At 48.3% G+C, this 16,270-nt stretch overlaps 1 protein-coding gene across 3 annotated transcripts in view; it reads left to right on the forward strand.

The window, feature by feature from the left end:
* VANGL1 (VANGL planar cell polarity protein 1) overlaps nt 1–16,270 on the forward strand; it is a 52,801-nt gene that overhangs the window by 27,391 nt on the left and 9,140 nt on the right. For all 3 annotated transcript variants that reach the window (XM_046645225.1, XM_046645226.1, XM_046645227.1), the window contains exons 5-7: nt 11,769–11,902; nt 13,332–13,464; nt 14,346–14,580. In XM_046645225.1, the coding sequence (XP_046501181.1) occupies nt 11,769–11,902; nt 13,332–13,464; nt 14,346–14,580 (502 nt within the window). The remainder of the gene's footprint in view (nt 1–11,768; nt 11,903–13,331; nt 13,465–14,345; nt 14,581–16,270) is intronic.

Consider the following 16,270-nt stretch of genomic DNA (forward strand, 5'->3'; position numbering starts at 1 on the left):
TGGAGTGAGTTAAGACTTTTGGGGCTATTGGGATGGACTCAATGTATTTTGCACATGAGAAGGTTATGAATTTTGGGGAGCCAGGATGGAATTTAGGGACTGAATTGCATCACTCAAAATTCATAGATTGGAGCTCTAAACCCCTCTGTGGCTGTATTTGGAGATGGGTCTCTAAAGGGTAATGAACTCATAGATCTGATGAGATTAGTGTCCTTCTAAGAAGAGACACCAGAGAACTTGCGTGCACTCTCTGTCTCTCTCTCCTGTGCACAAGGACTGAGGAAAGGCCATGTGTGGATATAGTGAGAAGGCGGCCCTCTGCAAGCCAGGAAGAGAGCCCTCACCAGAAACCGAATCGGCCAAACCTTGATCTTGGACTTCTAGTCTCCAGAACGATAAGAAAGTAAGTTTCTGTCGTGTATGCCTCTCAGCCTATAGTATTTTGTTATGGCAGCCCAAGCTAAGACAGGAACATTATGCACACTGGTGACTTTTGACCGCAAAGCCCCAGGAAACCACAGGCTTCAATGAGCATAGCTGGTCCCTGGTGAAACAGAGCTCATATTGTCCCTTCTCCAGCCCACGCCTGCATCCTCCCAGCTTGAGTGGGGCCTTGCTTCTCCCGATTGCACTTGTTTTTCTAGTTAGAAGTGAGAAAGAGGAGTCTCTTGGGGAAGTTACGGCTACTCCAGTAATTCCAGGATGTGTCCAGCTCCCCTTAAATCTTATGTCTGTGATTCTGGGTCAACTAGTGTCCAAGCTGGTGATTACACTGCTGATCAGATCCAACTGTCACCCCGGGCTGTGGCCCCTCCCTCTCACATTCAAGACTAAACACCAACCGTCTCAGGAGGGCCCAGCGCCCTCGGCTGTGAAGTTGGGGGGTGATTTTAAATGACCACCAGAGGTTTTGGTTCGCGTTATTTATGATCATGGTTTCGTGCACAATTTCATTTTTAGAAATGTACGTTTTGTTCAACTGCTTTTCAGTAAAGATATTTGCCAGTCTTCAGCCCCACTCCCTAAAAAAGCAAAGGACAGAAGTGAATAAGAGCTAAAACGTGGAGTGTGAAGGTTTTCGCTCAGACTCGGCTTTGCTGTGAGGAAATTTTGAAGGTGGGCTCGGAGCTGCCGTTTGTGGTTTGGCCCAGTGGGGCCTGTCAAAAGTGGCTTTAATGAGAGTGTAAGGTGCGGGACGCTGCAGCCCTGTGTTTGCACAGCTGCCGGCTGGCAGCAGCCACAGCTGGGAAGGCTTCCCTTGCCTGGCATCTGCCCACAAGCCTCGCTCCGAGGCCCAGAGGAGTCACCCCTCACAGGCGCGGCTGCTGAGTGGGAAGGAGCCCGTGGATGGACATAAAGCTGGTTTCGATGGGCTTCCTGCAGGGCCCCAGCCGTGCTGCTGAGGACTCACACTGCAGGCAGGGCCTGGCGTTCTACTCACTCACCCACAGATTGATGGGTGTGATTTGGTGTTGTGCACGTAAGGTGCTAACACTCAAGAAGGCAAATGGACAGAGGCCTGCTTTCCCTGCCCTGCCAAGCCACTGCCCGGCTCTGCCTGTGTCTGGCCTGGCTCAGTCTGCGAGCAGAGGTCCGGTTGGCCAGGCCGGTCACTCTCAGTCTCCAGACTTTTCAGTGTGTGCTCCTGTAGTTCTTCCCGAGGCCAGAGGCACCTGTGTTGAGGAATGTGACGCGGGATAGAAGGCCAGGTGAGCATCCTGGGAGGGCCCGGAGGTGCTCTTACTCTGGATCTAAATCTCCTTCCTGGAGAACCCTAAGCGGGCGTCGTCTTTGATGTTTATCTGGTGTGAGTCAGCACAGTAATTTAAAGTGTTGGAAGCTGAATTCCCATCCCAGGCAGGACAGGTGCGCCCAGGTTGGACGGTACAGGGAGGTGGCAGTATGGTAGGGTCTGTGCCTGGCTGGGAAGCAGGGCTGTGAGCTCTATCTGCCGACTGTGACAATAGCCAAACTGTCACTTGAGGGAGAGCATGTTTCATAGGTCCCCTAGTGTGAGAGGCCTGCCAGCATGTCTCTGCTGTGGGAAAGGAAGCCCGACGGACAGCCAGCCGTGACTGGATCATCCGCTCAGAGGGAGTCTGTCCTATCAGGGCTCTCACCACACTCAGAACCGCCCGGTAGGTCTTGACATTACAGCCAAGAAGGATGACATGTATGACGGCTTTTTGTTGTTTAGTTCCTGAGACCAGAAGAACCAGGCATTTGCATGTAGTCCTCACAGCCTCTTCCCAGTGTTGACGGAGCAGTCTCCTCTGGGCACACTCTCGGTGGGGTGTTACTTGTGCTATTAGAGGGGGCATCTTCCAGAATGATACTTTATCATCAGAGACTTCCAGTGAGGATAGCGGAGGGTGTGGAGAAGTGCTCTGGGTGCTCCCTGAGCCCTCACTCTGAAGGCCATTCATGATGACCAAACCCTGCTACTTCTCCCTCCTTCAAGCGAGCAGGGTAGATGTCCCTGCTTCCAGTGGCAGTTTGCCGTCTTTCAATGGGGATACCCTGCAAGGCTTGTCTACGGCCCAGTATTCAACGCCTAGGCCAGGGACACTTTCCAGCTCGTGAATATTGATTCAAAGATCTTGACCACTGGAGCTTCCAGGTCGCTGAGGAGCCGGCAGGCCGGGGTCACCCGGGAATCCACATAGCCAGGAGAAGGGCCTCCACAGGCTCGGCAGCAGGAAAGCAGCACGGATCTGTGCCTCTCTCAGGATGGGCAGTCTGCCTCACATCTCAAGACCTCAAGCAGCAATGTGTGTCCCTCCTGCTCTATTGTGACAAAGTTCCAGAAAATCTAGCCTTCCTCCAGGATCTTTCTGCGGTCTAACCCAGACCTGTGTTAATAAGCACAAGCTGATTCCAGTTTTTCCCCCTCCCTGTCCTCAAGTTCCAAGGTGATCATTGCCTGTTATCTGTGTGAGACCTGTGTAAGCTGGGTCCCCAAATGCAGCTGTAAGACAAACATTTTAATTAAAAGGCAGGAGGGCCAGGAGATATAAACACTCGTGGGCCCAGTTCTCAGCGGGGGTGGGGACGACGACATTCAGGGGCTAATTATATTTGCATCTCTTGGACTCACATGAATATTGCAACAAATGGTCCTGACTCTTTGTCAGACTGAAGTCACTTTATCTCCAAGTCCAGGGAGCGGTGAAACTGGCACGTCCAGCTTGGAGTCTTGTCAACTCTTCTGGGGAGAAGTCAGTCAGATAAAACTGAGGCTGTCAGCCACCTCTCCCAGGTTGGGAATTTTCACAAAAAGCTGAATCAGCTTTATTTCCAGTTCTGCATTTCAGAGTTTTCTCACAGACCCTAGATTCAGGCCTAAAATGCAGCCACCGGAGCAGGCATGCCTTGAAGAGTAGGAGACAGGGCGGCCTTGGTCCCCAGGCGACATTCACTATTGGCTGTCCTTTGGGTCTTCACTGGCAGCTCAGCTCTCTGCGACCCACACACTCCCTTTCTGCCGCACACCCTCCCTCCTCACCCTCATTTGCCCTCTCCCCTCACCCTCTCTCGTCTTTGCTGTTCATCTAGCCCGGACTAGCCCTTTACCTGCCACCATCCTTCTTGCTCTGAATACAAATGTATTCGTTTCCTAAGGCTGCTATAGCAAAAGACCACAAACTAGGTGCCTTAAAAGAGTTTTCTCTTCCAGTTTTGGAGGCTAGTAGTCTGAAATCTAGGTGTCGGCAGGGCCATGCTCCCTCTGAAGGTTCCAGGGAAAAATCCTTCCTTCTCTTCCTAGCTTCTGGTGCTTGCCCACAATCCTTGGCTTGCAGCTGCATCCCTCCCATCTCTGCCCCTTCGTCATGTGGTGTTCTTCTCTGTGTGTCTCTCTGTGTCCACTTTTCTTCTTGTGAAGAAACCAGTATGACCTTATCTTAATCTATTGTAATTACATCTGCAAAGACTCTGTAAGGTCACATTCTAAGGTTCTGGGTAGACGTGGGTTTTGGGAGGCACTGTTTAACCCACTGCAGCCGGTTTCTGCAAGCTGTTTCACACTGACACTGTTGCTCTTATGGTAGACATTTGGGAAGATCGTTTAACACCAGCCTGTTTCTACCTGCGCTGCGTGCTCTGCCTGGAATTAGCTCTGCAGTCCATTGTCCACATGGTGTGACCACCATTCATCTTTTAAGGCTTAACTCAAAAACTCAGCTTTGCCTGCTCTGTGGATCTTCACCTGAAACCCCCCACCCCCACCCTCAGTCACGTGTTCTCTCACAGCCCCTGAGTCACTTGATAAAACTTAGCTGTTCGCGTGGTTGTCACCACCGATGGCAGCCTAAGTCCCTTGAGGTGCTGCTCGCGTCATCTCCCAGAACTTGGGATTTAGCAGGTGCTCGTAGTTCATCTTTGCCTGTGAATGGAGTTCTGGAGGCTGGTTATTAGGGTTTTTCTAAATGTCGGCATCCTTAGTTGGCTCGTGGGACAAACAGTAGTTACCCTGAGAGGAGGCCTTTGCAGATTGTTCTCTGTGACTGGAACGCCGTCTCTTTAGTGCTTTCCTGTCAGCACATGCCTCGGTAATCAGAATAATGGTGCCTGACATTTAATAGGACATTAGCATGTAAGAAAAACTTTCACATTTTCACACGTGAAGAAAGCTGTTTTTGTTGACAGAGCTAAAGAGAGCAAATTAATATTTGAAAAGAGGTGGCTAAAACCTGAGTGAGGCTTCCCCGCCTGGCCCTGTCAGGGAGGGCCTTTCTCCCTGCTCTGGGAGCAGTTAAGGCCTATAAAGTGTGAGGGCCTCAGACTGGATAAGCTGTAAGGCCTTAATAGTTCTGGTTTTAACAGCATGTATTTAATTGCAGAAGCCACAAGCAAATCCATGGAAAAATGAATGAATAGGAAATAGACAACTGTGTGTGTGCATGTGTATATGCACAGATGCTTTTCTAGGACTCAGCGCCCTTATCTACAAAGTAAGAGAGTTGGAAGGGAAGAGGTTTATGACCACAATTGTTTCCTTCAAGTACTTGGTGGGCTTTCACAAGAAGGAGGGGCTTGGGTCCAGGAGGAAGTGGTGAGTGGACCAATGGGTAGAATGTAAAGAAAGGTCATTTCAGTACTAAGCGAGAGTGAATTTTCAAGCAGAGGCTGGATGCTGTCTGCAGTGTTATAAAAAGAGTTGGTGCGAGGATTGGGAGTTCAGATGAGATAGACTCTCATTTCTTTGATTCTTCTGTCTCTGCTTGGGTGAACAGTAAGATTTTCTGAATTTTGTGAAGAGTAAAATTTTGTGATTCAGTGTAAATGGAAGTTGGGTCATGGTTTTGTGCCCTCTTTAGATCGTATGACTAGTCTAGCCACCAACCAACCCATCCCTTACTGCAAAATGCTCATACTCATTAGTAATATGACAATGTTTGATATTTGCTTTATAGTTTATAAATGCTCTCACTGGAGTTATTTCATTTGCTCTTCTCAACAACAACATGCATTAGTTGGTGTTATCTCTCCATCATGGGCCAAGAAATAGGCCAAGAAATGGGAAATGACTTATACAGGGTTATGGAGTAGCAGGATCAGATCTGGAATCCAGGCCTTCTGACTCAGCCCAGTGCATTTTCTACTTCATGTACCATGGGTGCCTCCCTGTTGTAGCTGGGCTTGATTTTCAGGAGGCTGAGAGCTGGCAGGAAATACTGCAGAAAAACAGAGAGTAGCATAAATTTATGGTCTAAGTCCTTACGGAAAACTGTGCAGATGGGAGCCGTCCAGGCACGTATCCTGTGGTAGCACCCTTGTGGTGGGCCCTTGGTGGGCAGGGCAGTGCAGGCACACGAAGACGACAGATTGACCTCCCCAACCTACATGGACGTGGAAGCTCACGGTGCTGCCATTTATGAGCCATTTGCATTGGAACATTTAATCTTTAAAACCAACCCAAACCAGGCAAGGAGCTCCTCCTTGGGAAGCAGGAAGGTGGAGGGTGGACTCCTGAGTCTCCAGTATTTTTCCTGGCCTAAATGCCAATTGACTTTGAAGTCTTGGAAAGCCATAAAATTTGGAATTGCCCCATTGATATTTAAGCTCAAGAGATAACGGCCACAGGTGACACCAGACGTCAGCCAGACCTGGTATATTTAGATATCACAGTCTGTTGCTAGAATTTCTTTCTTTTTAAAGATATTTTTATTTTTCCTTTTTCTCCCCAAAGCCCCCCTGGTACATAGTTGTATATTTTTACATGTGAATCCTTATAGTTGTGGCATGTGGGATGCCACCTCAGCACGGCTTGATAAGTGGTGCCATGTCCGCGCCCAGGATCCAAACTGGTGAAACCCTGGGCCACCAAAGTAGAGCGTGTGAACTTAACCACTCGGCCACGGGGCCGGCCCCCTAGAATTTCTGACTAACTACCTACATCAGCCTTGCCCTCGTTATTTCATTAACCTTTCAGTAAACATTTTATACAGTTGAGTATTTTGGAGCCCACTTATGTTATAGCAGGCTTTTCTTTGTTGTTATTCCCATCCTACAGATGAAGAACCTGAGGTTTGGAGAAATGAGTTAATTTGTTCAAGGCTGAGGAATAAGTGAAAGAGCCAAGAGTCGTGTTGCCTGGGACCAAAGCCTGCCCCACTGCACTATGCATCCTTTCCCCCACAGCAGATGTGCACAGAGCATGCGGGAGGCACAAATATGCAGGACGATAATTTGGTTTTGCTTTTGTTTTTCAGAATTTAACTTTCAAAAATAAGTCTTTCAGATTTTTGTGAACTAAAATTTGAACTGTGTTTGGAGGCACTTCTCTCCAAGTCTGTTTAAGAAATGCAGCACAAGGCGAGCCCCTCTTTTCCGTTGCCATGGCAGTTGTATAACAGTTGTCAACGACAGTGGAAGTGTTTTTGTGGTTGATTAGACACAAAAGGCCACAGCATTTCACATTCCACCCTCTTTGTCCTGAAAAGAAACTAGGCCAGTAAGGCAACATGATTGACCGTAAATTTCAAATTTAAATGTGGCTGTTGAAGTCCCACAGACATTTGTGCTGATCCGTTGCTGCCCAGTCTTTTCCATGAGTTCAAGTTTACACCAGCAGCCACCAAGCAGAGTTAAGGGGGTTACCTTCCCGTTGGTAACAGCATCAGCCTTTTCTGACCTTGAGTATTCCATCATCCATGTTGTCTTTTCGTATGCATTCTGGGATTCCTGTATTTGTGTTTCTATGTGTAGGTCTCAAGTGAATTTCTCTTAGAGCTGTGTGTATCCCCATGCTGTTTTCCACAAATGCACATGGGCTATGAAAGGGTGTTTCCCTGGTTAGTGACCTGGGAGGGCATATTGGATGCGTTGTTAACTGAGCTCAGAGTGTTCACCTTGGGAGAGTGCTCCTTGCCATGAGTTTTTGGTGGCGCCATGTCCACAGTCTGTCATCAGGCCTCACCTGCCTGTGACATAGGGTTTCTGCAGAAGGATTGTTTGGTCAGGTTCCTGCCTATCATCTCTGAATATGACAATGATACAAAAGAGATGGCGGGTTTCTCACCAACTTGGTTTTTCTTGCCTCCCTCCTTCCCCAGAGATGATCTGGTCGGGAGACTGGGACTAGTGTAAGGGTTTGCTTTTGTTCATCTCTGAGGCTCTTTTTGCCTCTGAAACACCATGGTTTTAGGAAATGTGTACTCAGGACTGATCCTATACCTGTGGGAACTCTAGAGTTTCCTAAAAGAGCAAGTTGAGCCAATGAGTACTGTCTAGTCCAACGAGGTGTCCCTTGTGCGTGCGGGACTCTCTCAGGCACACCTGTTGAAGAGGGAGACTGGCACACTTGGAGACCTCACAAGTCAAGTGTGATGGCTGTTGATGCTGTGAGTTAAGGGATGGGTCAGTGGGGACCAGAGAGTTGGAAAAGCCTTCTTAAAAGAAATTGGTCCTGCTTTTGCCTTGTAAGATGCCATATTTGGAGGATGCCGAGCAATAGAGGCAGGAAGAAACTGAACCTTGCAACGGGCTGAGGAAAAGGGTACTCCTGCATCCTGGCATTCTGGGGCCAGGACATAGACCAATGCCAGGGTGCCCTGCAGGATGTCCCCTCGGTTGGTGCTTAATTGTCCTTTCTTTTACTGGAAACCCAAATGATATATTAGTAGTATGGTATTTTTATCCTAAAGTCACTTATCTAACAAACTCAGCCAATCCAAAGCATTAATCGGGAGCCAGAATAGAAATGAATCAGACCTCAGATGTCGGATTGAAATAGACATCAGACTCCTGTGCCACAGCAGGTATCACTTACCTGGAGCAGAGCTCCTCACTTGGTCCTCAAAGCTCCTTTTCTCTGTTTATACCCAGGTTGAGGGTGTTTGAGACAGAAAGATGATTGCCAGAGGCAGGTAGGTTGACAGCATCAAGGAATGACTTTGATAGCCAGTAGTAAGGGAGAATATAGGGAAGGTGGGAAGAAACAGCCTTCAGTGCTCCGCCTGCGCTGCAGCGTGGGGCATGCGGACACGTGACCTCTGCCTCCTGTGGGGTCTGACGTCTCCACTGTGTTGGGTACATGGCGTAGCTCATAATTAATGCATGTGATAATCATCCTGAGTCACCCACAGGAATTAAATTATATATTACATAGCTTACTCTCTTAAAAAAGGTAAAGAAAGGCATCTTGGATTTCAATCCAAATCTCTTTTTAAATTTGGGGGCTTCGGTTGTGTGTTCTTTTCGGTTATGTGGAACTTCTCACGCCCCAGCATTGCTAGATGTGTCAAGTGTTGCACGGTCGGTTTTCTGTAGGCGAGGGCGTGCACCACTCTCAGAGGCGTTTCTAAATTTCCCCTGAGAGTCCTTCAGCTCCCAGTCAGCTTGTCGGCCTGGGAGGCTGGCCAGGTCCACGGTGGTTCTGGCGCATTCTGGTGCCTCTGTTGAGATGATGGTGCTGGAGGAAGAGAACGCCACCTGAACTTTCCCCTTTGTTCAGTTTTTCTCAGCGAATTTTCTGGAGCTTTGGAAGGACTGTGAGACCCACTATCATAATGTCAGCGGCTCCTGTCCAGTGTCACCCACCCACTCCCGAGCACTCCCCAAGCTGCGGGGCTTTGGTGGGAGGCAGGCTGTGCAGCAGGCTGGACTGGCCCCAGTGCGGAGCCGCTGCTTAGGCCCATGCTGGAAGGTAGCGGGGTGTGCAGTGCACGCCCTGGCACAGGGACCCTGCTGGAGCTGGGCATGGGCAGACACCCCTCCCCAGGGCAGCACAGTGCGCTCTCTGTGGTTTCGGTGTGGAGGATTGAGAAATAGGGTCACCAGGCTCCCATCCAGTTCCCCCACCCGCCTCGCAGGTCCTGTCTGAGTTACTGTGAGTCCCTGGGCTCCTCCTTGCGGCCTGGCTGAACAGCAAAGCCAAAGCCAACAACCACAAGAGGCCTTGCTTTGAAGATGAGACTGAGAATAACCTCTGAGTTGCCTTTTAATTTTTAAATTTTGATCAAGGAAAGAGTTTCCTGCTGGGATCCAGGAGCCTAGAGATGTTTCCATGTCAGTATAGGAGTGTGGCATGAAATAGTTGCACCCCAGCATGTCTGTTTGCATGAACTGAGACTTGTTTCTGTGGGAGGGGCTCCTTGTCTCACAAAGCCCAGAGACTATGGAAAAGTGGTGCCCGGGGGCGGCAGGTGGGATAGGTGCAGAAGAGGGCGTGTCTGTGTGTGTGTTGTCGGAGAGAGGACTGGGGTGGACCTCTGATGGAGTGGAGAACAAGCGCCTGCCCTGCTTTGAAGAATCCCAGGGACAGAGGGGCCAGGAGGAGCTGGGCTGTGCTGTGCTGACTGGAGACCCACCGGGCAAGGCTCAGCTGAGTAGAGAGGACTTCTTCACGAAGCTCTCTGCCACACAGACCTCCACTCAGAGACCACTCCCCTTCCTCAGGGGCTGCTGTTGCACCCGCCCAAGCCCCGGGCAGTCAGAGCTCTTCTGCTTGCTCTTCTGCTTGCTCAACCCTGTGTATTCGTTTGTTGTCACAGGGATCCTGTTCTACGTGTGCCGGGCTAAGGAGCAGCTCCTTCCGTCTTGTCTGCATTCCCAGGGCTTGGCAGACGTGGTGCTTAAATAGGAAAGTGAGGAGTGAGCAACTTTCTAGTAACTGAATGACTAGGGCTTTCAAAATATGGATTTACTCTTAGGAATCTTATTCTTCCATCATGCAAGGTTGGCCTCGTCCGATTTCCCCAGCCTCGCGTGAGTGTCCATATCTAAGTTGATACCAAGCACCGACTGAAAGCAGACCACTCATGGAGACGCTGTTGGGCTATAAGTAAGAAAGCTTTGCCATGGCTCTGCTCTCATGGAGGTTAACTTACTTCTTCTGGATCATTTTTGGATTTCATGTTAGACTCCGAGGGGAGAGCCCCAAGGGGAGCTGAGGGGTAGGTTGACAAAGCGTCCAGTTGATAGGTAGGGGCTGCTTTGTCTTGGTGTGCAGTCAAGATCCCTTAGCCACCCAGGGAGCTGTGAAACACAGTATGGTCATCCAGGAATCGAGGGCAGCCCTGTCCTGGTGCCCAGGCTGTTGTAAATAATCCCTGTAAGCTTATCTACTTAGCAGGGGATTAAGAAAGAAAATATAAAGGGCAAGATAAAAATAAATTTGTGGAGTTTAGCACACTGGTGGTTGGTGTCAGCGCATATATACACTGTCCCACAGAGGCCACACATCACGGGGAAAGAGCACAAATCGGAGGTTTGCAAATCCAGATCAGAGTCCATCTCTCCTGTTTTGTAGGTACATGCTGTTGTGTAGGTCATAGATTTTTGAACCTCAATTTTCTTACCTTGAATGATAATGGAGGTCAAATGAGATGGTATGTGAAAACCTGTGCTGTATTGTTACAAGTCACTCCTTGAAGTGGTGTCTTGCATCTGTGACCAAGAGTGTGTCCTGCTGCTGCCACTCCCAAGTGTGGGCCCCTCCCTCATCCAGCCTCCTGCCTGTTGGCGTTACCTCTTCTCTGCTATGCTATATTCTGAGGGGCCGAGCAGGTGATAGGTTAAGATCACAGGACATCAGGGCGGGGAGAGCCCCTTTGTACACCCCTCCTGAGGGCCAGAGACAACAGTCCAAGGGGCAGGATGCCGGTAGACCAAGAAAGATGGAAATCTCAGCTGAGGCTCATGGGCTCCAGGGAAAGCGGCTTGCTTCCTCTGACAGAGGGAGTGCTAGCTGGCCTGGGGTCGCTGGGATAGAACGAAGAGGAGGATCTGGGTTAACTGTCGGCGGCCGGCTCCTTTCACGGGTCCTCTGCCTGTGCGGCTGTAGTTCTGATCTATAGAAAAACCTGAAACCAGCATTGCTCACACCAGGGCACTGAGGTGGAGGGGAACTCTGGCCCAGGACCTGAGAACTTGAATCTACACCTCCTTCTTCTCTCCTTAGCTCTGCCGCCGTCTGTAGGTCTCTTGACCTTTTTTGGGTCCTCAGTTTCCTCTTTTGTAAACTGGGTTAAATAGGAAACTTTTGTGTAACCTGAATAAATCTAAGTTATAACTTTCTCCTTTCTCAACTATTGGCTAGATGGGATGTGGCTGGGAGAGGGCACAGAAGCCGCTTGATGGCGGGTCTCAGTTTCATTTTAAATTCTCATCCTGGAGACAGAAGGTGTGCTGAAGCCAGTAGCCTTCTGTGTGACGTTGTCCTCAGCGTTTTGTTATTTTGCCTGCTACCAAAGGAGGACTTTTATCCCTAAGGACCTGCTTATTCAGTGAAAAAGCTTTGCATTAATTTTGCCCTCTTTTTTCAGTATCCAGCGAGCGGCATTGGTGGTTCTGGAAAATTACTATAAAGATTTCACCATCTATAACCCCAACCTCCTAACAGCCTCCAAGTTCCGAGCAGCCAAGCACATGGCGGGGCTGAAAGTGTACAACGTAGATGGTACGTACGTGCCTTGAGACACTGTCTCTGGGCTGTAGGAGCACAGTTCGGGCAGCTGTTTAGCTTAAACTTTATGGTCCATTTGGTTCAACCTCCTCTCAGTGTTTGTCTTTATATTGCATTCTTATTTCAGAACAATTTCTTTCTCCTTTTCTTTTTTTTTTTTTTGCAGGCAAACATATTTTCAGAGGAATGTTGATTTATAGTCTGCGTATGTGGGAGGTTCATTCATTTTGGGATTTTATGATTGAAAACAATAGTGATGTGTGTTTCCTGCCTCCTGCTGGGAACATCTTACATTGAAAGCTATTAGGAAAGGACTGCTTTTCAAAATTTGGATAAATTACCCAAAGACTCAGCTACCCAAACCCATTAAGACTGTAACTCTCCGTAGTTCAGACATCTGGTGAGATACTTACAGGCATTTCTCAATCCTGGCTAAGAGCTGGAGTTGAGTGGGTGGCAGGAGGCCAGAGGCCGGGCAGGGGACATCAGAGCTGGGTTTCAGGCTATCATATGGTTAAGTGTAAGAAACAGGACACCGTGTCATTTCTTCCTGGGCACCTTGGGTCAGTGCAAGAGCTTCACAGACCCTAGAAGAGGATCATGTTGTTAGCAAGTCAAGTGATTTATAGACAGTGTCATTTTTGGTGGCAGTATCCTCCCCACTCACCCCGCAGCTTTTTTTGGCTATATGAGATGTGCACACTCTCATGAATCCCGTAGCATTAGTAAATTTCACCTGTGATCTGAAACTTAGCAAAAATTCCCACTAGCAAAATCAAGTCATTAGCCAAGTAGGTGATACATAAGAAAGCATGTGATCTGCCTTGACTTTCTGAAAAGTTAAGTGGTTAGGGGAATAAGACCAGGAGTTCTAAGTCTGTATTAATAAATGGGCCATTTTGCAAGTCCCCAAGCCTTGGTATTTTCTGTAGAAGTTGTGGCTACCATGACGTTCCAGCATGGCCTGTTTTCCTGTGTGGTCGATGTCTCCATGTGCCTTTGACTTTCTTTCTCCTCTGTCCTGTCCTCCCCATCCCTCTCATTGTCTTCTGGGTGAAATGTGATATAGCAGCTGCCCTTATGGCCAAACTGAAACTTTCTGTAACAGATGGTAAGTAGAATCTTGAGCACACTCTGTGTACTATTTTGGCCAACATTTTAATTATTGAGCATTCTTCGTCTCCTTCTGGGTTCTTTATCCATTTCCACTGATCAAATTCGGGTTTAGGGCGATTTCCTTCCTCTTGTGAGCATATCGAATGCAGAGCAGGTTACTGTTCACCCCCTGGGAAGTTACTTTGGAGATTTCTGTATGTGCTTCACAGGATGGACAGTACTGACAGCCTGTGGTCCTAGTTTCCTGCTCTGTTTCGCAACCCCATGGCATTAAAACTCTTCTTCCTCCTCTGTCTTTTCCCAAAAGGCCCCAGTAGCAACGCCACTGGTCAGTCCCGGGCGATGATCGCCGCGGCCGCTCGGCGCAGGGACTCCAGCCACAACGAGTTGTATTATGAAGAGGCGGAACATGAACGGCGGGTGAAGAAGCGGAGAGCAAGGTATATGGCCCCCTGGCTCCAACACCCTCTTGTAGTAGACACTTTTTTCACCATGAGAATGAAGTTTCAGTTTATAAACATGACCTGTGTGAGCCTTTGGAGTGTATCCTGCTCCAGTGTCTCCCAAACTTCAGCATGCGTCCGCGTCTCTGGGAGGGCTTGTTCAGACACGGATCTCAGGTTCCAGGCCCACCCGCAAGCTCACTTACTATTCAGTATGTCTGGAGTTGGGCCCAAGAGTTTGCATTTCTTACAAACTCCAAGCTAATGCTGAAGCTGCTGGCCTGCGGCCCATGCTTCTAATGGCACCATCCTGCACCCCCTTGCTAGTTTTCAAGATCTGATTATATTAATTGAAGTGGACAAAGGTGATTTCCATCGTGTGTGCTGGGCCTCTTCCTTCCTTTTTCCCAGAGGCTGCTGGTGTGGGTGGCTCGACCAAGGGGATGCACCTCTGGCTCTTTGTCAGGCTGTTTCTGTACCACAGCCACCTCTCTGTGCCTGCAGAGCTTTTTATGGCCAGAGTTTGAGGGACCTTAGAATTCTTTTCATCTAACCCTTCATCATAGAGATGAAAAGGATCCAAGTGAATCTCCCAAGGTCATGAGTGATAGAATTGAGAACAGAAATCATCTCCCAGTCCTAGGGCTCCTTCCTCATCACCCATAGCCCCCATGCCACGTGTTCACCTTTGCCTTCCTTTCTCCCTCCCTCCCCTCTCCACCATCTGGAGTGTCAGCTAAGGATGCGAGCCTTGGGTGGGCTGGTGGCAGGCTAGGATGCAGCAGGTAGGCAGGAGTCGCTCCAGGTCCTTATGACTGCTCTCTTCTCAAGCCCTGCACCAGGCGCCATCCTGATTGCTGTGTTTCATTGCCTTCCAGGCTGGTGGTTGCAGTGGAGGAGGCCTTCATCCACATCCAGCGTCTCCAGGCCGAGGAGCAGCAGAAAGCCCCGGGAGAGGTGATGGACCCTAGGGAGGCCGCCCAGGCCATCTTCCCCTCCATGGCCCGGGCCCTACAGAAGTACCTGCGCACCACTCGGCAGCAGCACTACCACAGCATGGAGAGCATCCTGCAGCACCTGGCCTTCTGCATCACCAATAGCATGACCCCAAAGGTGCGGCTTGTCACCAAGCCTGGGAAGTCCTGGTTAGGGTTTTATGGGGAGTGATAAAGTCAAAAGCTTCTCTAGAGCCCTAACTAATAAGAATTAATGATTCTCATTTTTTTTATATTGTTTTGGTACAGTCGTTTTTGAAATGTGCCTTTTGAAGGCCTCCAGATTCAAGCATAAGAAGGACTTTCACTTGGAGACCATATAGATAGTAGTTAGGGGTACTTTGTGGGTCCTGGAGCCGAGCTGATTCCTTGTGACCTGGCTGCTCCACCAACCAGCTGGGAAACCTTGGGCACATAGCTTAACGACTCTGTGCCTCACTTTCCTAATCTGTAAATTGGGAATAGTACTAATACCTACCTTCCTGGATTGTTGTGGGAACTAAAAGAGTTCATTCATGTGAAGTGCTTAAAACAGTGCCTGTCACATGGTGAGGACTGAATAAGCGGCTCTTACTATGAATGGTAGAAATGATGCCATCACTTCGTTAGGCATTTTGGATGTTATGGAGTTAGTTTTACTGAATGGCTTCTGGATTATGATGTAAGCACACTTTCAGGGATATTATAGGAAACGGCCATGTATCTGATAGAGGGGTGTGGCCAAGGGTTTAGCAGATGACCTCTCCTCAGACAGAGGCTGGTTCAGATCTTGGCGCCACCACTTAATTGGTTTGTGACTGTGTAAGTTACTCTATGCTTGTTTCCTCTTTTACAAAATGGGGGTAATAGTAGTATCTACCTGATAGGGTTGTCGTGTGAAAGTTGTATTAAATATGGCAACATGACACGTAAATCATGTGGTAGACAGTAAATGAGCTTGGCACATTGTACACATGGAACATTTGCGAGCTGGTGGTGTTAGTATAGGGACCTGTGTTCATACATTGCCCTGTACAGCTGCTGGTTGTGTGGTCACTAATTAGTAACAACCCTTGGGAAAGCAGTACAGAAATACTCAGTAAGAAACCATCAGGTTTCCCATATTCTTTGACTACCTAATCCCTCTCCTAGAAAAAGTATTCAGCACAGTCAGATATATGTGAATGCACATGAAGGTGATTTTTGCAAAAATAATCTGGAACTCCCAACTGGAAATAACTTAAAAATAGAACAGAGGCTTATAAATTATGCTATATCACCTGTTGAAACATAGAAGAATCTTTGTTAGAATATTAAGTTGCAAAAAGCAGAATGCAAAAAAGTATGAGCATTGTGGTTTCAGATGAGTGCCATGTGCCTGCCTGTGCCAAAGGATAGCTCTTACCATGTGGAACGGGGCCGTTGTTTTCCTTATTTCAAGATTTTTTAAAGTTTCCTGGTTGCTTTCTTTTTCATTTAAAAAATGTATACTTTTCTGAATTAAAAAATAATCTTCTTTGTGCAAAAACCCAAACATTAAAGAAAAGTATAATGTACAAAGTGAAGTTTTCATTCCCTTACCCAAACTGTTCTGACTGATAAGGAGTTTGTGTGCATTCTTTCAGAGGAAATGTGTGTGTGTGTTTAAAGCAGAAATGGGGGGGGAAAAACAGAAATGGGATCTCATATCATATATACACACACACATACATATAGTTTGGAAACTTACTTTTTTCACTTAAAGCTGTCTCTGGCTGTTTTTCCACGCCAGTATTCCCAGATCTCTATCACACAGATCTAACTGTTCTCTTTAAAGCTGGACCTTACTT

The sequence above is a fragment of the Equus quagga genome, chromosome 18 (genome assembly GCF_021613505.1).
Source record: "Equus quagga isolate Etosha38 chromosome 18, UCLA_HA_Equagga_1.0, whole genome shotgun sequence".
Classification (NCBI taxonomy): domain Eukaryota; kingdom Metazoa; phylum Chordata; class Mammalia; order Perissodactyla; family Equidae; genus Equus; species Equus quagga.